The sequence below is a fragment of the Hylobates moloch genome, unplaced genomic scaffold (genome assembly GCF_009828535.3).
Source record: "Hylobates moloch isolate HMO894 unplaced genomic scaffold, HMol_V3 SCAFFOLD_5, whole genome shotgun sequence".
Classification (NCBI taxonomy): Eukaryota; Metazoa; Chordata; class Mammalia; order Primates; family Hylobatidae; genus Hylobates; species Hylobates moloch.
The window spans coordinates 83,872,790-83,890,817 of NW_026652280.1; the positions used below are offsets into that span (position 1 = coordinate 83,872,790).

Genomic DNA, 18,028 nt, shown 5'->3' on the forward strand with positions numbered 1-18,028 from the left:
AAATATTTCCCAACAAAGAGAGGAGTAAGGAGGCTCCCAAGGAGAATCAGTTTATTGGGGAATGGGTGCAGTTGGTCAGACCCCATAAATAGGAGGGGACCCGGAGCCCGAGGACGGAAGGGGGCCCGTGTCCTTAGTCACGCTGGACACTGGGACATTGAGGGTGGGGAAAATGAGGGTTCCAGGAGGGGGCTTAGAGATCTAACTCCAGTACCCCACCCTCTGCATGAGGTGCTGGGGCTGGCCCAAGGGATTGTGACAGGCTCAAGGGCTGGTTTGGGGTCTGGTCTGGAGGCTCAGATGGCCTCATCCGGGGCTGGCAGGCGCTGGCGGGAAGGCTCCACACCCCAGATCTCCCGGGCATACTGGGCAATGGTGCGGTCACTGGAGAACTTGCCAGAGGTGGCTATGTTCCGGATCACCATCCGCGTCCACTCTCTTGGGTTCTGCAGGTCAAAGGGAAGCTCTGGTTTACTCTGTTGGCAGGATCTCCACCTTCTGCCTCATCCCAACCAGGGCCACCAAAGCCCTGCCAACCCCTGGCCGAGGACCCCTCACCTTGTATAAGGCGCTGACTTTCTCCTGGCATTTAATGTAGTCTTCGTAATCTGCGAAGACTTTAAACCTGGAGGGGAAAGGATAGGCCTGTGCTATTCCTTTAGGGGGCTAGGATAAGTTCTATGAGGTCAAGGGCCAAGCCTGCCCTGTCCCAGTGGACAGCCGGGGACATAGAGGGTCATGCTGCTTCCAAAGGCGCCTGGCTCCAACTGCCAGGACCCCTGTCCGGCCTCCCCACCACACACCTGAGCCTCGATCCGCCCAGCAGCCCCACCTGAGTGATTCCCGGGCCAACCAGCTCACCGGTCATGGTGCATGAGCATATTGACAATGTCCTTGAACAGGTCGGGCTGTTTGGGGGAGAAGAAGCCACTGCTCAGCTGCTCAATGACCTGCCGAAGCTCAGGAATGCGATCGTAGTACTCCTGGGCATTGTACCTGCCAGGACAGAGCTGCGGTCAGCTCCCTGGAAAGGGGTTCCTGGCTCCTCTTCCAGAGAAAAGCTGAGAAGTCCCATGCCCCAGGGTCAAAACCCAGGCCCAGCCTGCTGCTCCCCAGGGCTGCCACATCCCCCGTGGAGGGCCTCCCTGCAACTCCCCTTCTCTGCTCAGCTTTTCATCCCTCCTTTGTGAATGAGGAAACTGAGGCCCGGAGGATACAGAAAGCTAAGTGTTAAGTAGAGCCAAGGCCCCTGTACAAGCTCTTTTCCTCCCACACGCCACTGCTGTCTCTTAACCAGTTTGTTTGCTCCAAAACGGCTTTTCTCCTCCAGTAGCCCAAGTCCATATCCGGCCTTGCCCTCGGGCAGCAAGAGCAGCTAACAGGCACAACTCTTCAACCGGGCCCGGCACGGTGGCCCATGCCTGTAATCCCAGCACTTTGGGTGGCCGAGGTGGGCGGATCATCTGAGGAGGTCAGGAGTTCAAGACCAGACTGGCCAACATGGTGAAACCCAGTCTCTACAAAAATACAAAAAGTAGCCGGGCGTGGTGTCGTGTGCCTGTAATCCCAGCTCCTCGGGAGGCTGAGGTGGAAGAATCACTTGAACCCAGGAGGCGGAGGTTGCAGTGAACCGAGATCATGCCACTGCACTCCAGCCTGGGCAACAGAGCGAGACTCCATCTCAAAAAAAACATAACCCTTCAGCTGACCCTCAGCGCCCCCACCACGGCTCAAAGCACTCCACAGGCCAGTCTCACACCCTAACCCTTCCAACCAGAAACCGGCGCTCCCCACAAAGTCTCTAATCCCCGTCCCCTCGTGCGACTCTCAGGCGACTCTCCTTGCATTATGGTGTCAGCCCCCACAGTGGTCCCCCACCTGCCCCCTCCAGCACTGTCTCCATCCTGCAGCCAGAGGGTTCTTCCAGGCCTCGTTCTGAGCATGTGGGACCGTGCTCACAACATCTCACAGCTCCCTCCTGCCCATGGGACAGTCAGCTTTCTAGTGAAGCCTCACAGGAGACACTCCTTTCAGTGTTTAATGCCAACTCTGGGAAGCTGTTGTGGGAGTGTAAACTGGGAGAAACTTTCTGGAAAGCAGTTTGGCAATCTGTATCAAGAGCCTTAAGAACTCATAGTTTTTAACTCAGAAATATCGCCGTTCCAATAATTAAGGAAATCATCAGATGTGGACGTAGACGTTAAAAGGTTGCTCATCACAGTAATATTTAACAAACCAGAAATCAACCTTAGTGTCCAGATATATGGAATTGATTAAATAAGTTGTGACATGCTTATAGGATGGAATGTTATACAAACATTTAAAATATTTTTGGCCGGGCGCGGTGGCTCACGCCTGTAATCCCAGCACTTTGGGTGGCCGAGGCGGGCAGATCACAAGGTCAGGAGATCGACACTAACCTGGCTAACATAGTGAAACCCTGTCTCTACTAAAAATACAAAAATTAGCCGGGCGTGGTTGCAGGCGCCTGTAGTCCCAGCTACTCAGGAGGCTGAGACAGGAGAATGGCGTGAACCCGGGGAGGCGGAGCTTGCAGTGAGCCAAGATGGCTGGCGCCACTGCACTCCAGCCTGGGCGACAGAGCGAGACTCCGTCTCATAAAAAAAATAAAATAAAATAAAATATTTTTGAAGACTAATAACATGGAAAATCTCTCTCCAATGTTAAGATATCTGGATTCAAGCAGGGCGCGGTGGCTCACGCCTGTAAATCCAGCACTTTGGGAGGCCGAGGCGGGCGGATTACTTGAGGTCAGGAGTTCGAGACCAGCCTGGCCAACATGGTGAAACCCCATCTCTACAAAAACACAAAAATTACCTGGGCGTGACGGTGGGTACCTGTAATCCCAGCTACTCGGGATGCTGAGGTGAGAGAATCACTTGAAACTGGGAGGCAGAGGTTGCAGTGAGCCAAAATCATGCCATTGCACTCCAGCCTGGGTGACAGAGTGACTCTGTCTCAAAAAAATAAAAATAAATAGGCCAGGCACAGTGGCTCACCCCTGTAAGCCCAGCACTTGGGAGGCTGAGGAGGGTGGATCACGAGGTCAGGAGATAGAGACCATCCTGGCCAAAATGATGAAACCCCGTCTCTACTAAAAATACAAAAATTAGCTGGGCATGGTGGCAGGCACCTGTAATCCCAGCTACTCAGGAGGCTGAGGCAGGAGAATCGCTTGTACCCAGGAGGCGGAGGTTGCGGTGAGCCAAGATCGCGCCATTGCACTCCAGCCTGGGCAACAACAGCAAAACTCCATCTCAAAAAAAATAAATAGGCCAGACACGGTGGGTCATGCCTGTAATCCCAGCACTTTGGGAAGCCGAGGCAGGCGGATCACGAGGTCAGGAGATCAAGACCATCCTGGCTAACATGGTGAAACCCCATCTCTACTAAAAATACAAAAAATTAGCCGGGCATGGCAGCAGGTGCCTGTAGTCCCAGCTACTTAGGAGGCTGAGGCAGGAGAATGGCATGAACCCGGGAGGCAGAGCTTGCAGTGAGCCAAGATCGTGCCACTGCACTCCAGCCTGGGTGACAGAGTGAGACTCCGTCTCAAAAAAATAAATAAATAAAAATAAAATACAATAAAAACAAATTTTTTAATGTAATGCCAGGATAATGTCTCCTCTGAAGAACTGTTTCTGACCATAGGCCCCTTGTAACTACTGTGCCCATATTTCCCTTTTGCCTATGCCTTCCAGGGAGCAAGGATTTTTTTTTTTTTTTTTTTTTTTTTTTGAGACAGAGTCTCTGTCGCCCAGGCTGGAGCGCAGTGACCCGATCTTGGCTCACTGCAAGCTCCGCCTCCTGGGTTCACCCCATTCTCCTGCCTCAGCCTCCCGATCAGCTGGGACTACAGGCACCTGCCAACACGCCCAGCTAATTTTTTGTATTTTTAGTAGAGATGGGGTTTCACCGTGTTAGCCAGGATGGTCTCGATCTCCTGACCTCGTGATCTGCCTGCCTTAGCCTCCCAAAGTGCTGGGATTACAGGCGTGAGCCACCGCGCCTGGCCTGGAGCAAGGATTTTTTTACTTCCACGTCCCAAACAATATTATCTGTTAGGGTTAATATAATATTCTCTTCCTTTTCCTTCAGTTCTGTATTACTTCTTTCTTTTCCAATTTCATTAACCTTATTTGCTGTAAGCGCCCTCTAAAGTTTCCCAGAATCCTGCTGGCCATGACCAAGACCTTGCTGGGCCTGGACCAGTCTTTCCAGACATGCCTCTTGTTCCCAGCACCAGCCTCCAGCAGCCACACCTGGGTGTCTTTTGCCCGTGAACCCTGACCCCCATACCCTCTTTGGTCAAGCTTATCCACATCCTCCACCCGCATGCCAAAGATGAAGAAGTTTTCCTCTCCCGCCTCTTCTGCCATCTCCACATTGGCCCCGTCCATGGTGCCAATGGTCAGAGCCCCGTTGAGCATGAACTTCATGTTGCCGGTGCCTGAGGCTTCAGTGCCCGCAGTGGAGATCTGCTCAGAGAGGTCTGCAGCTGGGATCACTGTGGGGTGGCAGCAGGGGGACAAGTCAACTCAGGGAAGACCCTCACACCAGCTGGGGACTCTCAGATTAGGCTGGCCCCAGGCACAGCTGGACTCAGAGTCGCCCCACCCCAAACTCCCAGTCTTCACCAGCCAAGCCTCCCTCTCACACTACACCCCCACTGCCCTCTACCTCTTGTTGATTCTTGACCATCTAGGTCCAACCTGGATTTCCCCACCTCTGTTGCAGATTTGAAGGTAATTTCACCCTGTACTGCCTGAAATTCCACCATTAGAGGGCATCCTCATGGGGTTTTTGCTTTGTTTTGTTTCCTCTTGTTTTGTTTTTTGAGACGGAGTTTTGCTTTTGCTGCCCAGGCTGGAGTGCAATGGGATCACGGCAACCTCTGCCTCCCAGGTTCAAGTGATTCTCCTGCTTCAGCCTCCCAAGTAGCTGGGATTATAGGCGCCTGCCACCAAGCCCGGCTAATTTTTGTATTTTTAGTAGAGATGGGGTTTCACCATGTTGGCCAGGCTGGTCTCGAGCTCCTGACCTCAGGTGATCCACCCACCTTGGCCTCCCAAAGTGCTGGGATTACAGGCATGGGCCACTGCACCCGGCCTCCTCGTGGTTTAAGCATTGCCCTCTCCAGATTCTCCTTTCAAGTACAAGTATCCCAGGAAGAGATGACTGATGCCTCTTCCTGAGACTGAACTAGTCAGAGCCTCCTTAGGGTCCCTGTTGGCAGCACCCACCTTTCTCGGCCAGTGAGACTCGGTAGTTCTCCAGGAAGATGACACGGAGGCGGTCACCCACTGCGGGGTCATGGTTGACCACATCCCCGATGGCTGTGATGAGTTTGATGATCATCTTGGCCATGTGGTACCCAGGTGCAGCCTGAGGGGACAAAGTCTGGGGTCACCTCTACTGCCTGGCCCCCCACCCCCTATCCTGCAACTCAGCTGGGCTGACCTCAGCCTGGATGTATCAAAGGATGGGAGCCCAGGGCTGGAGCCTGGCTTCTCACCTTCCCTCCAATCATCACAGTCCGAGGCACAAAAAACTTATTGGGCTCCCTCTTGATGCCTGTGGAGAAACGAGAGGGATCCAGTGGGCCTACTTTTCCCTCTGGGTAGTAAGTAGCTCCTGACAGAGGCTGGGCTGGGAGACAGTAGGCCTGACTTGGCCAATCACTTGCTATGCTCTCTCAGCCTCAGTTTGCCCATCTGTGAAATGGGGATAATTCCATGTCCCAAGAGTAGTCCCAAGTCCAAAGGAGATGTTGGTTGGGCAAATGTACTATGCCGCAGGAACACGGGGGAGCACTGAGAGGCAGGGTAGAGTGGCTGCCACTCACGGTTGTACAGGGTGATGACATGGAGGCAGTTGAGGAGCTGTCGTTTATATTCGTGAATCCGCTTCACCTGGATGTCGAAGAGTGAGTTGGGGTTGATGTGGACTTTGTATTCCCTCTCTAGGTAGGCAGCAAACTTCAACTTGTTTTCCTGGAGGCGGAGACAGGGAAGGGCTCACCAACAGGCTACAGCCTCAGGAAATCCTACAGTCCACACTCCCTTCACTCAGCCCCAGGAGGATGGCTACCAGGAGGCTCACTGGCTACTTCTGTCCACTCCCGCACCAGGGCAGACATTGCTAATCAATGTCAGCACTGTTCACGTGAGGTCAGATGATGCCTTCCCACCACAGACTCCAGGCAACTTCCACCAACGGCCTGGGCTGGCAGGAGAGATGAGCTCTATTTGCCACGCCTGACCCAGACATCTGGCCCCTCCAGCGCTCTCCACATAGCACAGCTGTCCCACATTGCAGCTCTCCCCACCTGCTTCACTTTGGCCACATCCCGAATGAAAGCTTCATCATCCACAAAGGAGAGCAGTTTGCGCAGCTGGTCCAGGTCGGAGATGAAGTCCTCCCCGATGCGCTGTGGGAAGACGGCTCTCAGCCAAGCCCATCCCCCTGTCCTCCCTCCTCCCAACACAGAAGGGGCCCTTTCCAGGTCAGCCAAGCCCCCTCCACCCAGCAGGCTGCTCTGGGGGCCCTCCCAGCCCCTCCTCCTCCAGCCGCCCAGATGGGGCACAGGCATCCATGCACCTTCCTCCCCTCCCGTCCTTGAGCTCTGATGGCTGACCCCACCTGACCCCAGCAGGCTTTCCTGGCTTCCTGGCCGTTTCCTAACACCAGCATGACCTTGCGCCTTCCCTACCAGATATCTGCCCCCTTCCAGGCTCACTTCAGATGTGACCCATGGATGACTCCCTCCATTAGACTGTGACCTCTGCTGCGTTCACCTCCACAGCCAGGGCCTCCATTAGCACACAGAGCACCCTCATGCAAATAAGATGGTGTCCCTCCTCCAGGCGGATGCGAGGCTTGGGGAACACAGTGCAGGAGGGATTTCAGCCTTCGGCTGGGAGCCCTGATGCAGTGAACCACCTACACGACCATACCCAGCTGATCCCTGCAGGGACCCATGTTGACTCTACTGGCCCTACGGTGGCCTCTCACCTCAGCAATGACCTCTGCCAGCCCGGGGTTACACAGAACTAGCCAGCGCCGAGGGGTGATGCCGTTGGTCTTATTCTGGAACTTATGAGGCTCCAGCTCATAGAAGTCTTTGAAGCTGCAGGATGAGGTTGGACGAGGGTCACCACTCACCCCTGTACGATGAAGGCCTCTGCCCTGGGGCCCCTACCCGGGTGTCTTGCTGAAAGGGGCCTGGGGCAGGGAATGCAGACGTGGGGAAGGTTGGGGGTGCTGTGTGTAAGAGGGGGTCATCTCAGGATAGGGCGGCACTGGAAGGGGCTGCTGTGCTTGTAAGAATGATGCCACCTGTGAAAGGCGCCAGGGCCCAGAGACCAGAGAGTGGTAGGTGAAGGGCAGGGCTTCTGTGTGACAGAGGTGTGGAGTGGGTGGGGCCTAGAAAGGGGCGGGATCTGGAAAGCGGGGCTCACATGGTCTTCTTGAGGATCTCGGAGTGGATGCGCGCCACGCCGTTGACAGCGTGCGAACCCGCGATGCACAGGTGTGCCATGTTGATGCGCTTCACTGCACCCTCCTCCACCAGCGACATTCGCCGCAGCCGGTCTATGTCCCCTGGGAATGCGGCCGCCACCCGCTGTGCCCAGAGAGCCCAGAGCTAGGACCAGACCCAGGAACCCCCATCCCCAGTCCCCAGCCCCACACCCCCAGAGCTCTGCCCAGAGCCCCCACTGCCCCAGAGTCTCAGAGCCCTGGCTGGACGCCCCGACTCCCAGGCCCAGACTGGGTGTCCCCTCCTCACCCCCACACCATCCCCCAAGCCTCCTGACTCACGTTGAGGAAGCGCTGGTTGATCTCATAGATGATCTGGAGGTGCCGCGGCAGCAGCGTCTCCAAGAGGTGCACCGGCCAGCGCTCCAGGGCCTCGGGGAGCACCGTGTGGTTGGTGTAGGCACAGGTCCTCACTGTCACATCCCACGCCTGGCACACGGGGTGGGCAGTCAGGATGCCAACCTCAGCCCAATGGGTCTCCTCACACACTGTGCAGCCCAGCGGCCCCCTGCCCCCCACTGCAGTGCCAGGTTCCAGGACGGTCCCTCTGGCCTCAGGCTCCAATCCCTTCACTCCACTCATATCCTCCCATGCTCCCAAACTGGGAAGGGAACCCTGAAGCGGAGAGCATCAGATGGGACAGAGGGGCCCTGAAGCCCACCTTGTCCCAGTCCATCCGCTCCAGGTCCACCAAGATCCTCATCAGCTCGGGGATGGCCAGGGAGGGGTGGGTGTCATTGAGCTGGATGGCCACCTGGGGTAGGGGGCGGAGTCAGTCTGGGCTCCAAACCGCATTCCATGCTATGGTCACTGTCCTATGCCATTTGGAGGACCCCAGAGAGCCCAGCACGGTTCTGTGACTGGGCTGTGGGCAGAGGCAGGCAGGTGCTCATGGGGGTGGGAGGAATGGGGGGAGTGGGGCGGGAGGAGGAGAGAAGCCCAGGTTATGGGCCTGTGGATTGTGGGTCCCGAGCAGCTGACCCTCCCACACTCCCAGCCTCCACTCCCTTATCTATCACATGGGGCAGGCAGGCCGAGGCTGGAGGGAGAGGACTGGCATACACTGTCCGGTCACAGAGGCGCCCTCCACGCGCATGGTACCTTATCTGGGAAGGCATCGAAGTTCGTGCGCACGGGATCACGGCAGCCGAACTTGGAAGACTTGAAGCGACGGATGATGTCCTGGAGGGTGGCAGCCACCACGAAATACTCCTGCTTCAGCCGCAGCTCCTTCCCCTCGAAGAACTGTGGACAGCATGAGGCAGCAGTGAGTCAGGGCAGTGGGGGCGTGGCTTAAAGCTGCAGTGGGTGTGGCCAGGAGGGACTCCCACCCATACCGGGAGCCCTGAGCCGGCCCCCTCTCTGGGACCCAGGGGCCTTTCCTCCACCAAGAACTAGTGGCGAGAGACAGTGTCAGGAAGAGGGGCACAAGAACCGAGTGCGTTGTGGGTGTCGCTAGGGAACAGCCCCTCCAAAGTGCCCTTCGCTAACCCACTTTCCTCAGGACTCAGGTGTCCTTTTTTTTTTTTTTTTTTTTGAGACGGAGTCTTTCTCTGTCCCCCAGGCTGGAGTGCAGTGGCGCGATCTCGGCTCACCGCAACCTCCACCTCCTGGGTTCACGCCATTCTCCTGCCTCAGCCTCCCGAGTAGCTGGGAATACAGGCGCCCGCCAACACGCCCGGCTAATTTTTTGTGTTTTTAGTAGAGACGGGGTTTCACCGTGTTAGCCAGGATGGTCTCGATCTCCTGACCTCGTGATCCGCCCGCCTCAGCCTCCCAAAGTGCTGGGATTACAGGCTTGAGCCACCGCGCCCGGCTAGGACTCAGGTGTCCTTGCACTCAAAAGACTTGAGGTGGGGGCACAGGACGCACAAGGCCAGCAATATGCCCTAGGTGTGACTAGGGCACCAGCAAGTGTGCTTCCCCAGCTCTCCCTGACCCCTGCTGCCAAGGACTCAGGCTTCCAGCCCCCAGCCCAGGGGGTGACGCACATTATCATTGGGATACAGGACACGAGAGATGTTCTCCGCCAGGTTTCGGTCCAACACAGCCTGGATGTAGCCACCGACGTTGACTGAGGGACGAAAGTGGGGACAGGGTAAGGCCTGCGCTGGGCGTGGCCAGCGGGCAAGCTGGGGTTGCTGGCTACCAGCGGATGAACTCACAGTCCTTGAGGTTGAAGTCATTGGGGGCCTTGGCAGACCAGAGGCGCATGGTGTTGACGACGTTGTTGCGATAGCCAGGCACGGGTGTATCATAGGGCATGGCCAGTACCACCTGCAGGGGGCAATCCTGTCAGGAGCTGGCCAGCCATGGCAATTGCCTCCCTCCCCTTGGGCCTGGGACTCAAGGCTTTATCCCTGAACGCTGCAGACCCAGGCTCTTGTCCTGACACTAGCATCGAGGAGCTGGGTAACCATGAGCAAACCCCATAGTCTCTCTGGACCTCATCTAGAGCAAAGACACCCTCAACACCTCCCCGACACCCATAAGCCCTGCCTGGGCAGACGGTGGTGAGGAGAATGGAAGGAGGCAGGTGATAAGCCTGGAGCCTAGGAGGGGCTCTGCTGACGACCACTCTGCAGCGATGGGGGCTGGGCTGGCCAGCCTGGCCTGAGCAAAAGCTAGAGGACACTGTGGACTCATGAGAGGGCTGGGGGAACCCAGGGCTAGGCTGAATGGGTCACAGAGGTCAAGTCCCCCCAAAGGTCTCATGTCTGGTTGACCACAGGGCTAATTCATGGTGACTAATTCTGCCCCGCCTTCCATAACTAGCAAACATCAATAATTGTCTGCTACACGATGCCAGGGGTACATTCACCCCTCCAAGGGAGCCCTTTTAAGGGGCATCGCCCTCCTTCCCCACATTCAGTCACCCTGATTGGAGCACAGTGGGAGCTGACACACAGAGAGGGAAGGGACCCATCCCCGAGCACACAGCCAGGCTGGCAGCACCAGAGGGAGCCAGGTCTCCTGCCTTCCAGCCACAGCCACTTGTGCCAGCTGCCACGTGCACCTGGCAATGGACTGCCAGCAGCCCCCACTGCATCTTAACCTGGAGAACAGCAAACAAATGCTCAGTTCTGAAAGCCTAGTGGTTTATCTGCAGCCCATCTGAGGGCTGATGACCTGAAGCTTCAGCAGGAAGATTGCCTGAACTGGGTTTGTTTTTCGTATGTTTGTTTTTGAGATGGAGCCTCACTCTGTTGCCCAGGCTGGAGTGCAGTGGCACTATCTTGGCTCACTGCAACCTCCACCTCCCGGATTCAAGCGATTCTCCAGCTTCAGCCTCCTGAGTGGCTGGGATTACAGGCACGTGCCATCCATGCCCGGCTAATGTTTTTGTGTTTTTAGTAGAGACTGGGTTTCACCATATTGGTCAAGCTGGTCTTGAACTCCTGACATCAGGTGATCCACCTGCCTTGGCCTCCCAAAGTGCTGGGATTACAGGTATGACCCACTGCTTTTTTGTAGAGACAAGGTCTCTCTATGTTATCCAGGCTGCTCTTGAAATCCTGAACTCAAGCCATACTATCGCCTCGGCCTTCTAAAGTGCTGGGATTACGGGCATGAGCCACTGTGTCTAGATTTGGTTTGGTTTTAGGATCCCTCTAACTTGCTGTGTGATGAGTGAATTCCTTTCGGAAGGCCCCAGTTTTCTCCTGTCCCCCTTTCTGGGGTGCTGCTGTCGAAATGTTTAGGGCAGACTCAAGTCACCAAGATGGTCCTTTGATAAATCTCATGGTGTGGAGTGGAGCCAGGTCATGGGGAGACACTGGGGGAGCAAGGCAGCCTCTCTCCCCTTCCAGGCTCTGCACTTAGTCTGGCTCCCCTGTGTCCCTGTCTCCAGTCTCCCCTGGCTTCAGCTGTATGACTTTGAGTAAGTCATTTAACCTCTCTGAGCCTCAGCATCCTCAGTTGTAAAATACACTGGGTCCTGCTTCCTCTCTGGGCTTCGTTTTCTTCCCTCCCCTTCTCTGGGCTACCCCAACCCCCAGCTTCATCCTCACCTGTGTGTCCACCCACTTGGCTCCCTGGCTGGTGTGCTCCACATGGCCGTAGAAGTGCACAGGTAGTGTGAACTCGGGCCGGGCCTTCTCCCAGGGGTTGCCATAGCGAAGCCAGTCATCAGCCTCCTCCATCTGCACCCAAGGCAGGTCAGGGAGAAAGGCCAGCAGTATCAGTGCAGGCACTTACAGTGCACGGTGGGGCAGGGCAGGGGCCGTGGGTCGGAGTACCCTACACCAAGTATAAGTTAGGAGCTCTGAGGCAGGCCCCTGGTCTGCTGGGCTATTGAGTGGGACATGGACCACCTGTTTCAGGGGCACCAGCTGGCTTCGGGTCAGGGGGTGGGGAGCAGCAAGGATGCTTTCCACAGAGCTTGGGGGGCTGTTTCGGACCTTTCCAGAGGTGGTAAACAAGTGGGAGTCTTCCCCATCCTGACTAGACCCCACAAGGTTAGAGCCAAGGCTGCTCACCTGCCAGCCCCCGGAGATCTTCTGGTTAAAAATCCCAAACTCATAGCGAATCCCGTAGCCATAAGCAGCCAGGCCCAGTGTTGCCATGGAGTCGAGAAAGCAGGCTGGGGGTGTGCAGGGAGGTGGGTGTCAGGAACCCAGCATGGAGGACCCCATCGGCCCACTCCACCCTCACGGCCCTGTCCGCTTACCTGCCAGCCGGCCCAGGCCCCCATTGCCCAGCCCCGCATCCTCCTCAATTTCCTCCAGCTCCTCCATGTCCAGGCCCAGCTAGAGGGGTGAGGGTGACAGTGGTCAGGACCAAGTGTCAGCAGGGGAATCCCCCAGTCCCCACGGCTTTCCCCACCCCACACACACCTGGTAGGTGGCCTCGTCACAGGCATTCTCTAAGGCCAGGTTCACCATGGTGTTCTGTAGCGTCCGTCCCATATAGAACTCTAAAGACAGGTAGTAGATCCTCTGCCCAGAGAGACGGACGGGCAGGGAATGGGGTCAGGGCCACACACCAACACTCAGCCAGGCCCAGCCACGCCTGGACCTCTGGCCTGCCTGCCCTGCTCAGCAGTCCCATCCCTGTCCCCAATTTGTTTCTCCCTGTCTCAGGCTTTGGGGCCCAGCAGGTAAGGTTCTGGTCCCAGCATTCCTCTGACTTTGGACAAATCACTCTCTTTGGCCTCAGTTTCCTCATCTGGGAAATGGCACTGGCCATACCCACTTCAGGGACTGAGGTACTTGGGAGAGTGGGCGCCCCTTCCCCCTGCACACACACCCTGCACAGCCCAGCAGGGCACCAGGACCTGCGGAAGCGCCTCCAAGAGCTCACCAGGAGGGCAAGGCCAAGGCCCAGAGAAAAAAGTCATTTGCTCAAGGTCACACAGTGGCTAGAGACTGGGCTAGAGACTGTCACCTCCCATCCTTGCACTGTCCAGTTCCCCTTGGCCCTCAAGCCTCAATCCCAAGGAGAGCCAGAGGCACCAGAAACTAGGATGCTGCCAGTGCCTGGTCTCCCGGTTTCCTGGGTCTCCTCCCGGGGCCTGTCTGCCTGCCCCTCCCCCACTCCCCACCGAGGCGTGTCAGGTTGCTGACATTTACCAGTGACCCCACCGGACACTTGATCTCTGCCGCCCCAGCTGCCCCAGCCACGCCTGCTGCACAGGCACACCACACATACATGCAGCAACTGACGTGTCCTTCCACCTGGGCCCAGCCAGGCCACAGGCGCCGTCCTGCCCACCAGCACCCCCTCCAACCTTCTCCGAGTGGGCACTGACCCTTTGCAGCCAGCCCACCTGCTCTGAGCTCCCTGACCCCCACTCCTGCCCCAGGTTTCTCCCTCAGATTGTCCCAGCACCCTCTGTACCTGGCACCCCTGGATTCTCCAACCCCAAGAACCTAGACTGACGAGGGGCAGCCACTTAAGATCACCAGCTCCCCGGCGGTGCCTCTAGCCCATACCCCCACCCCAGGTTCCCCAGCAGCACCTTGGGGTCCTTCTCATAGTAGTGCTGCTGCGTGCGGATCCAGCGCCCCACGAGGTGGTCACGCACGGTATGGGCCAGCGCAAAGTAGTAGTCTCGTGGGGTGGCCACATTGCGGTCCTTTACAAGTGTGAAATGCAGGTGCCGGTTGAAGTTCTTTTTCAGCTCAGTCACGTTCTCCACGCCGGCCAGGCCACGCACACTGATTTGCTTTCTTTTCTCTTGGTCTGACAGGGGCCGGGACATGGCTGCAGGAGGGCGGGCTGGACTGGACTGATGGTGGAGGGGCCGGTGGCCTCAGCACTGCCTCCAGCCAAGGAGTGGAGCTCCCCAGCCTCAAGGGGATTTAAAGCCTGGCGCTGGGCAGCACGCCCCACCTCCCCTGCAATGGGAGGGTCTTGGCCTGGCAGCTCAGGGAGCTATTTTGAGGGTAAGCGGAGGAGAGGAGAGGGGAGGGAGAGGTGAGCTCCACTTGGGCCGCCAAGACTGGCCTGGCTTGTTCACAGGCCTGTGCTGACCCACTTCCTCCAGGCCTTGCACATGGTCTTCTGTCCCTTGTCCCTGCCTTTTGGAGGGTTGGATACAAGAAGGAGCAAGCAGAGTGTTGGACTGGGGAGCTGTCTGTCGGTGGCTGAACCAGGATGGGAGGCCATGTGTTGTGGCAAAAGGAACAAGGACCCCTGCAGGCTGTGGTGCAGGAGCCAAGTCAGTGTCCCCTGACGGAAGAGGTGCAACTAGCAGAGGCCACTGGATGTCTTTGAGAAAGGGGCCCACAACCCTGCATTGTACAGGTGGTGTGAGGGAGGTTGTGTGAGGCAGGGCCACAGCCCTCACTCCACCCCCACCGAAGCTGAGCAGCTCTGGGCTTCCCCTGTTGCTGTCCCTCAAGGAGCTCTGAAGTGACCTTTTGGAGAGGGATGCTCAGGTTACTGGCCGGCACTGGCGGGAGGCCGCTAGCCTGCAGCACGGGGCCCTGGGAACTGTAGTCCTATAGGCCCTCGAGGGTGGGAGAAACTGAGGCATTCCCCACCCCGTCATCAACTGGTTTAATGACAGTAAGTTCTCCCTGTGATTCCACTGCTTAGGAAGTGATCAGAGGCCTTCTCTCTTCTTCCTGCCACCTGGGGCCACACTCTGGGCAGGGATTTTGTAAACCAGCTCTGTGACCTGGCCTATAAAATGGGTGCCTAATCTGTACCTCGGGGACCTCACCCCATTCGTGTGCATAGCCCCACAGCTTTGAGCCCTTCCCTGGAGGCTTTGGCTATCCTCTCATTCACTGCTGTGTCCTGGCCCCAGCACTGACTTGCGTGTGACCTCAAGCTGGTTGCTTTACCTTTCTGAGCTTTGGATTCCTTCATCAAATTTAGACTCTCCAATGAGAAAAAAAAATCCCTGCCTCTCAGCTGCTGCCTCCTCATCTTGTGAGGGCAGGCTTTGGATCCTGCTGTTCTTTAAGACAAAGGAACCAGGACCTTGTGCTAGTTCAAAGGCTATTTGGGCCTCCCGGGTGGTGGGCCGGTGGAGGGGAAGAGCTGGGTGTTCTGTTTTGAAGGCCAAGGATGCAGGTCAAAAGCCTGGACAGCTGCAGGATACTATTGAGAGCCTGGTTCGGAGAAGGCCAAGCTGTTTCTGAGAACTTTTGTTTTTTTTTTTTTTTTTTGAGATGGAGTTTCGTTCTTGTCGCCCAGGCTAGAGTGCAATGGCATGATCTCAGCTCACTGCAACCTCCGCCTCCTGGGTTCAAGCAATTCTCCCTCAGCCTCCTGAGTAGCTGGGATTACAGGCAACCGCCACCATGCCCAGCTAAGTTTTGTATTTTTAGTAGAGACGAGGTTTCACCATGTTGGACCAGGTTGGTCTGGAACTCCTGACCTCAGGTGATCCACCAACCTTGGCTTCCCAAAGTGCTGGGATTACAGGCGTGAGCCACAGCGCCCGGCCTCCGATCACTTTCTGAGCCACAGCAGACCCAGCCCTGGAATCACCGGCTTAGCATGTGGGCCAAACTGCAAGTCCTACAGAGGTCTCCAGACTCCCAAGCCCTGCACCCCTGCCCCCAAAAGGCACGGGCACACTGTCTTCTGTGGTGCCTGCCACATTTCCAAGTAGAGAAAAAAGATCGGGAAAAAAACACCAAAATACACCTCCACAGACATGGGGATGCAAATAACTTTTCCTTACATTTTTCTGTAATTCCCAATTTCTCTTAAGAAGTGTTTCATAAACCATTAAAAAACAATGCCGGCCGGGCGTGGTGGCTCACGCCTGTAATCCTAGCACTTTGAGAGGCCGAGGCGGGTGGATCACCTGAGGTCAGGAGTTCGAGACCAGCCTGACCAACATGGCGAAACCCTGAATCTACTAAAAATACAAATATTAGCTAGGCATGGTGGCACATGCCTGTAATCCCAGCTACTCGGGAGGCTGAAGCAGGAGAATCACTTGAGCCCGGGAGGCAGAGGTTGCAGTGAGCCGAGATCATGCCACTACACACCAGCCTGGGCAACACAGCGAGACTCTGTCTCAAAAACAAACAAAAAAACAATGCTGGCAGCTGTCTGGTCTCTTCCCCTTTCACAGCTTGCACCCTAGCCTCAGCTCCTGGGCCTCATCCCCATCCTCCACTAAGCACAGCTTGGACTCCAGCTTGGCCTGGCATCCAAGGTTCTTCACAGCCCGCACTTGTCCCTTGGAGGGTTGCTGTGAGTAGAGCTGAGACTTCTTGGGGGGGCAGTAGCTTGTTAATGATGCCGTCACCTCACAGCCCAATAGCGGCAGCCTGCTTTGGCCACACACACCTTCTTTGCATTGACCCCTATTTCCTGCAAGACTTTACATTCCTGCCACTGAGGACCTGATCCCCATAGACCATCCACATCTTTATTTTTATTTATTTTTTGAGACGGAGTCTCGCTCTGTCACCCAGGCTGGAGTGCAGTGGTGCAATCTCGGCTCACTGCAAGCTCCGCCTCCCAGGTTCACGCCATTCTCCTGCCTCAGCCTCTCCGAGTAGCTGGGACTACAGGCGCCCGCCACCACGCCCGGCTAATTTTTTGTATTTTTAGTAGACAGGGTTTCACTGTGGTCTCGATCTCCTGACCTCATGATCCGCCCGCCTCGGCCTCCCAAAGTGCTGGGATTACAAGCGTGAGCCACCGCGCCCGGCCGACCATCCACATCTTACAGGTAGGGCAGCTACTCTCCCCTCTTGCACCCAGGGCGCTTGCTCTCAGGAACATTTTTACTGGGAAATTTTTAACTTTCTCCAACTACCTTTTCTGTGGCTTCAGTCTTTGTCATTGCCATCACTCTCCAGTTTCCAGGCTTTGTCCAGGGGTGACCCTGCATGCCCTAGCCCAGCATGATCACACCTGGGCAGCACGATCTCATGTTTCCCTGCTTCCTCCACCCCTCCTTAGTGTTGTATGTGCAGGTTTAATGAGCCCTGAAGCACTTTTACAACCTGAACTCGAAGTTGTTTATGTCTGTTTCTAACTAGAAACCCGGCCTCCTTCCTTGGACCAATCCTGGGTTTCTCCAGAGCCCTTGGCTGAACCTCAGTAACAGAGCCCTGAGGCTGACCTTTCCCCACTGGCATTCCTCTTGCCAGGCCTTGAGGGACAGGGACAGTGCTGCTACAGCAGCAGAAATGAACGGGGGGAGGGGGGCGGGGCAAGCACAGCCCTGTCACAACGTGATAGAGTAAAGGGCTTGCTTTCCCACCCCAGGTGTCTTAAGACAGGTGAGCAGGCCTTTCTGTCTCTCTGATTCTGCCACAGAGGCAAGTGGTTGCCACGGTTCAGAGGGCCAAGCCTTCCTGCTGTCTCTTCCATTTCAGGGCCTCTAGCACCTTGGAGACTGATGCCTTAGTCAGACACTTCCTCTCCAAAACCTTAACAAAAGCTGACGGCAGGGAGCAGAGAGGGAGGGAGCACAGGAATGGAGCTGGCCTCGGGGGAGAGAAGCGGAGGAGATAGCTGGGCTGTGGTTAAGTCATTTATTGATTTTATTTCTAAAACCCACATAGCGCCACTTTGCCGCTTCCAGAGCTTCAAAGAGCTAATTAACCGCCCAGTGAGCCCACCAGGGAAACCAAGCTTGTGGGGGAAGCAATGAGGTGAAGCCAAGGTCAAAGAGGGTAGCCAGGCCCCAGGCCCTGCCCCCATTCTGTCAGTTAAGGACAAAGGCAAAAAAGATGTCCTCCTTTTGGTGAGCTGAAGTTTAGGGCTTGGCTGGGGAAACACACTGAGCCTGCCTTGCTTCTGAGGGCTCCTCAAGCCGGGCAGACCCATAACAAAGCACAGGCCTCCTGGACAGGGACCAGACACCCCAGTAAACAGCAGTAGCCAGCCCTAGCTCACAGCTGGAAAGCAGCCCAGGCCACAGTTGCTGGCCCCAGCAGCCAGGCGCTGGGGGAGCCTACTGAAGGAAGGAGAGGCAGGTGGAACCAGGGCAGCTCTAAGGCACCTCTCCCCAGGAGAAGACCTCACTACCTGGTGGAGACTCCAC

General features: G+C 56.4%; 1 protein-coding gene across 1 annotated transcript; it reads right to left on the minus strand.

Annotated features, from left to right (window-relative positions):
- Positions 1–25: 25 nt before the first annotated feature.
- PYGM (glycogen phosphorylase, muscle associated) lies at positions 26–13,852 on the minus strand. The gene is made up of 20 exons (XM_032153310.2): positions 13,520–13,852; positions 12,396–12,497; positions 12,230–12,308; positions 12,039–12,142; positions 11,571–11,702; positions 9,726–9,837; positions 9,552–9,634; positions 8,662–8,805; positions 8,222–8,314; positions 7,843–7,989; positions 7,482–7,645; positions 7,036–7,150; positions 6,350–6,451; positions 5,867–6,014; positions 5,537–5,595; positions 5,265–5,406; positions 4,321–4,528; positions 862–996; positions 559–625; positions 26–446 (listed from the first exon to the last, which is right to left on the minus strand). The coding sequence occupies exons 1-20, from the start codon at positions 13,760–13,762 to the stop codon at positions 297–299; spliced, it is 2,529 nt and encodes an 842-aa protein (XP_032009201.1). The 5' UTR covers positions 13,763–13,852; the 3' UTR covers positions 26–296.
- Positions 13,853–18,028: the final 4,176 nt, after the last annotated feature.

Bases quoted from the DNA above. Each gene is read 5' to 3' on its own strand.
- PYGM (XM_032153310.2), bottom strand. From the start codon at position 13,762: ATGTCCCGGCCCCTGTCAGACCAAGAGAAAAGAAAGCAAATCAGTGTG. The intron at 9,838-11,570 runs GTGAGGATGAAG...TGCCCCCTGCAG, and splicing joins CCAAGTGGGTGGACACACAG to GTGGTACTGGCCATGCCCTA. The intron at 447-558 runs GTGAGGGGTCCT...TTTGACCTGCAG, and splicing joins AAGTCAGCGCCTTATACAAG to AACCCAAGAGAGTGGACGCG.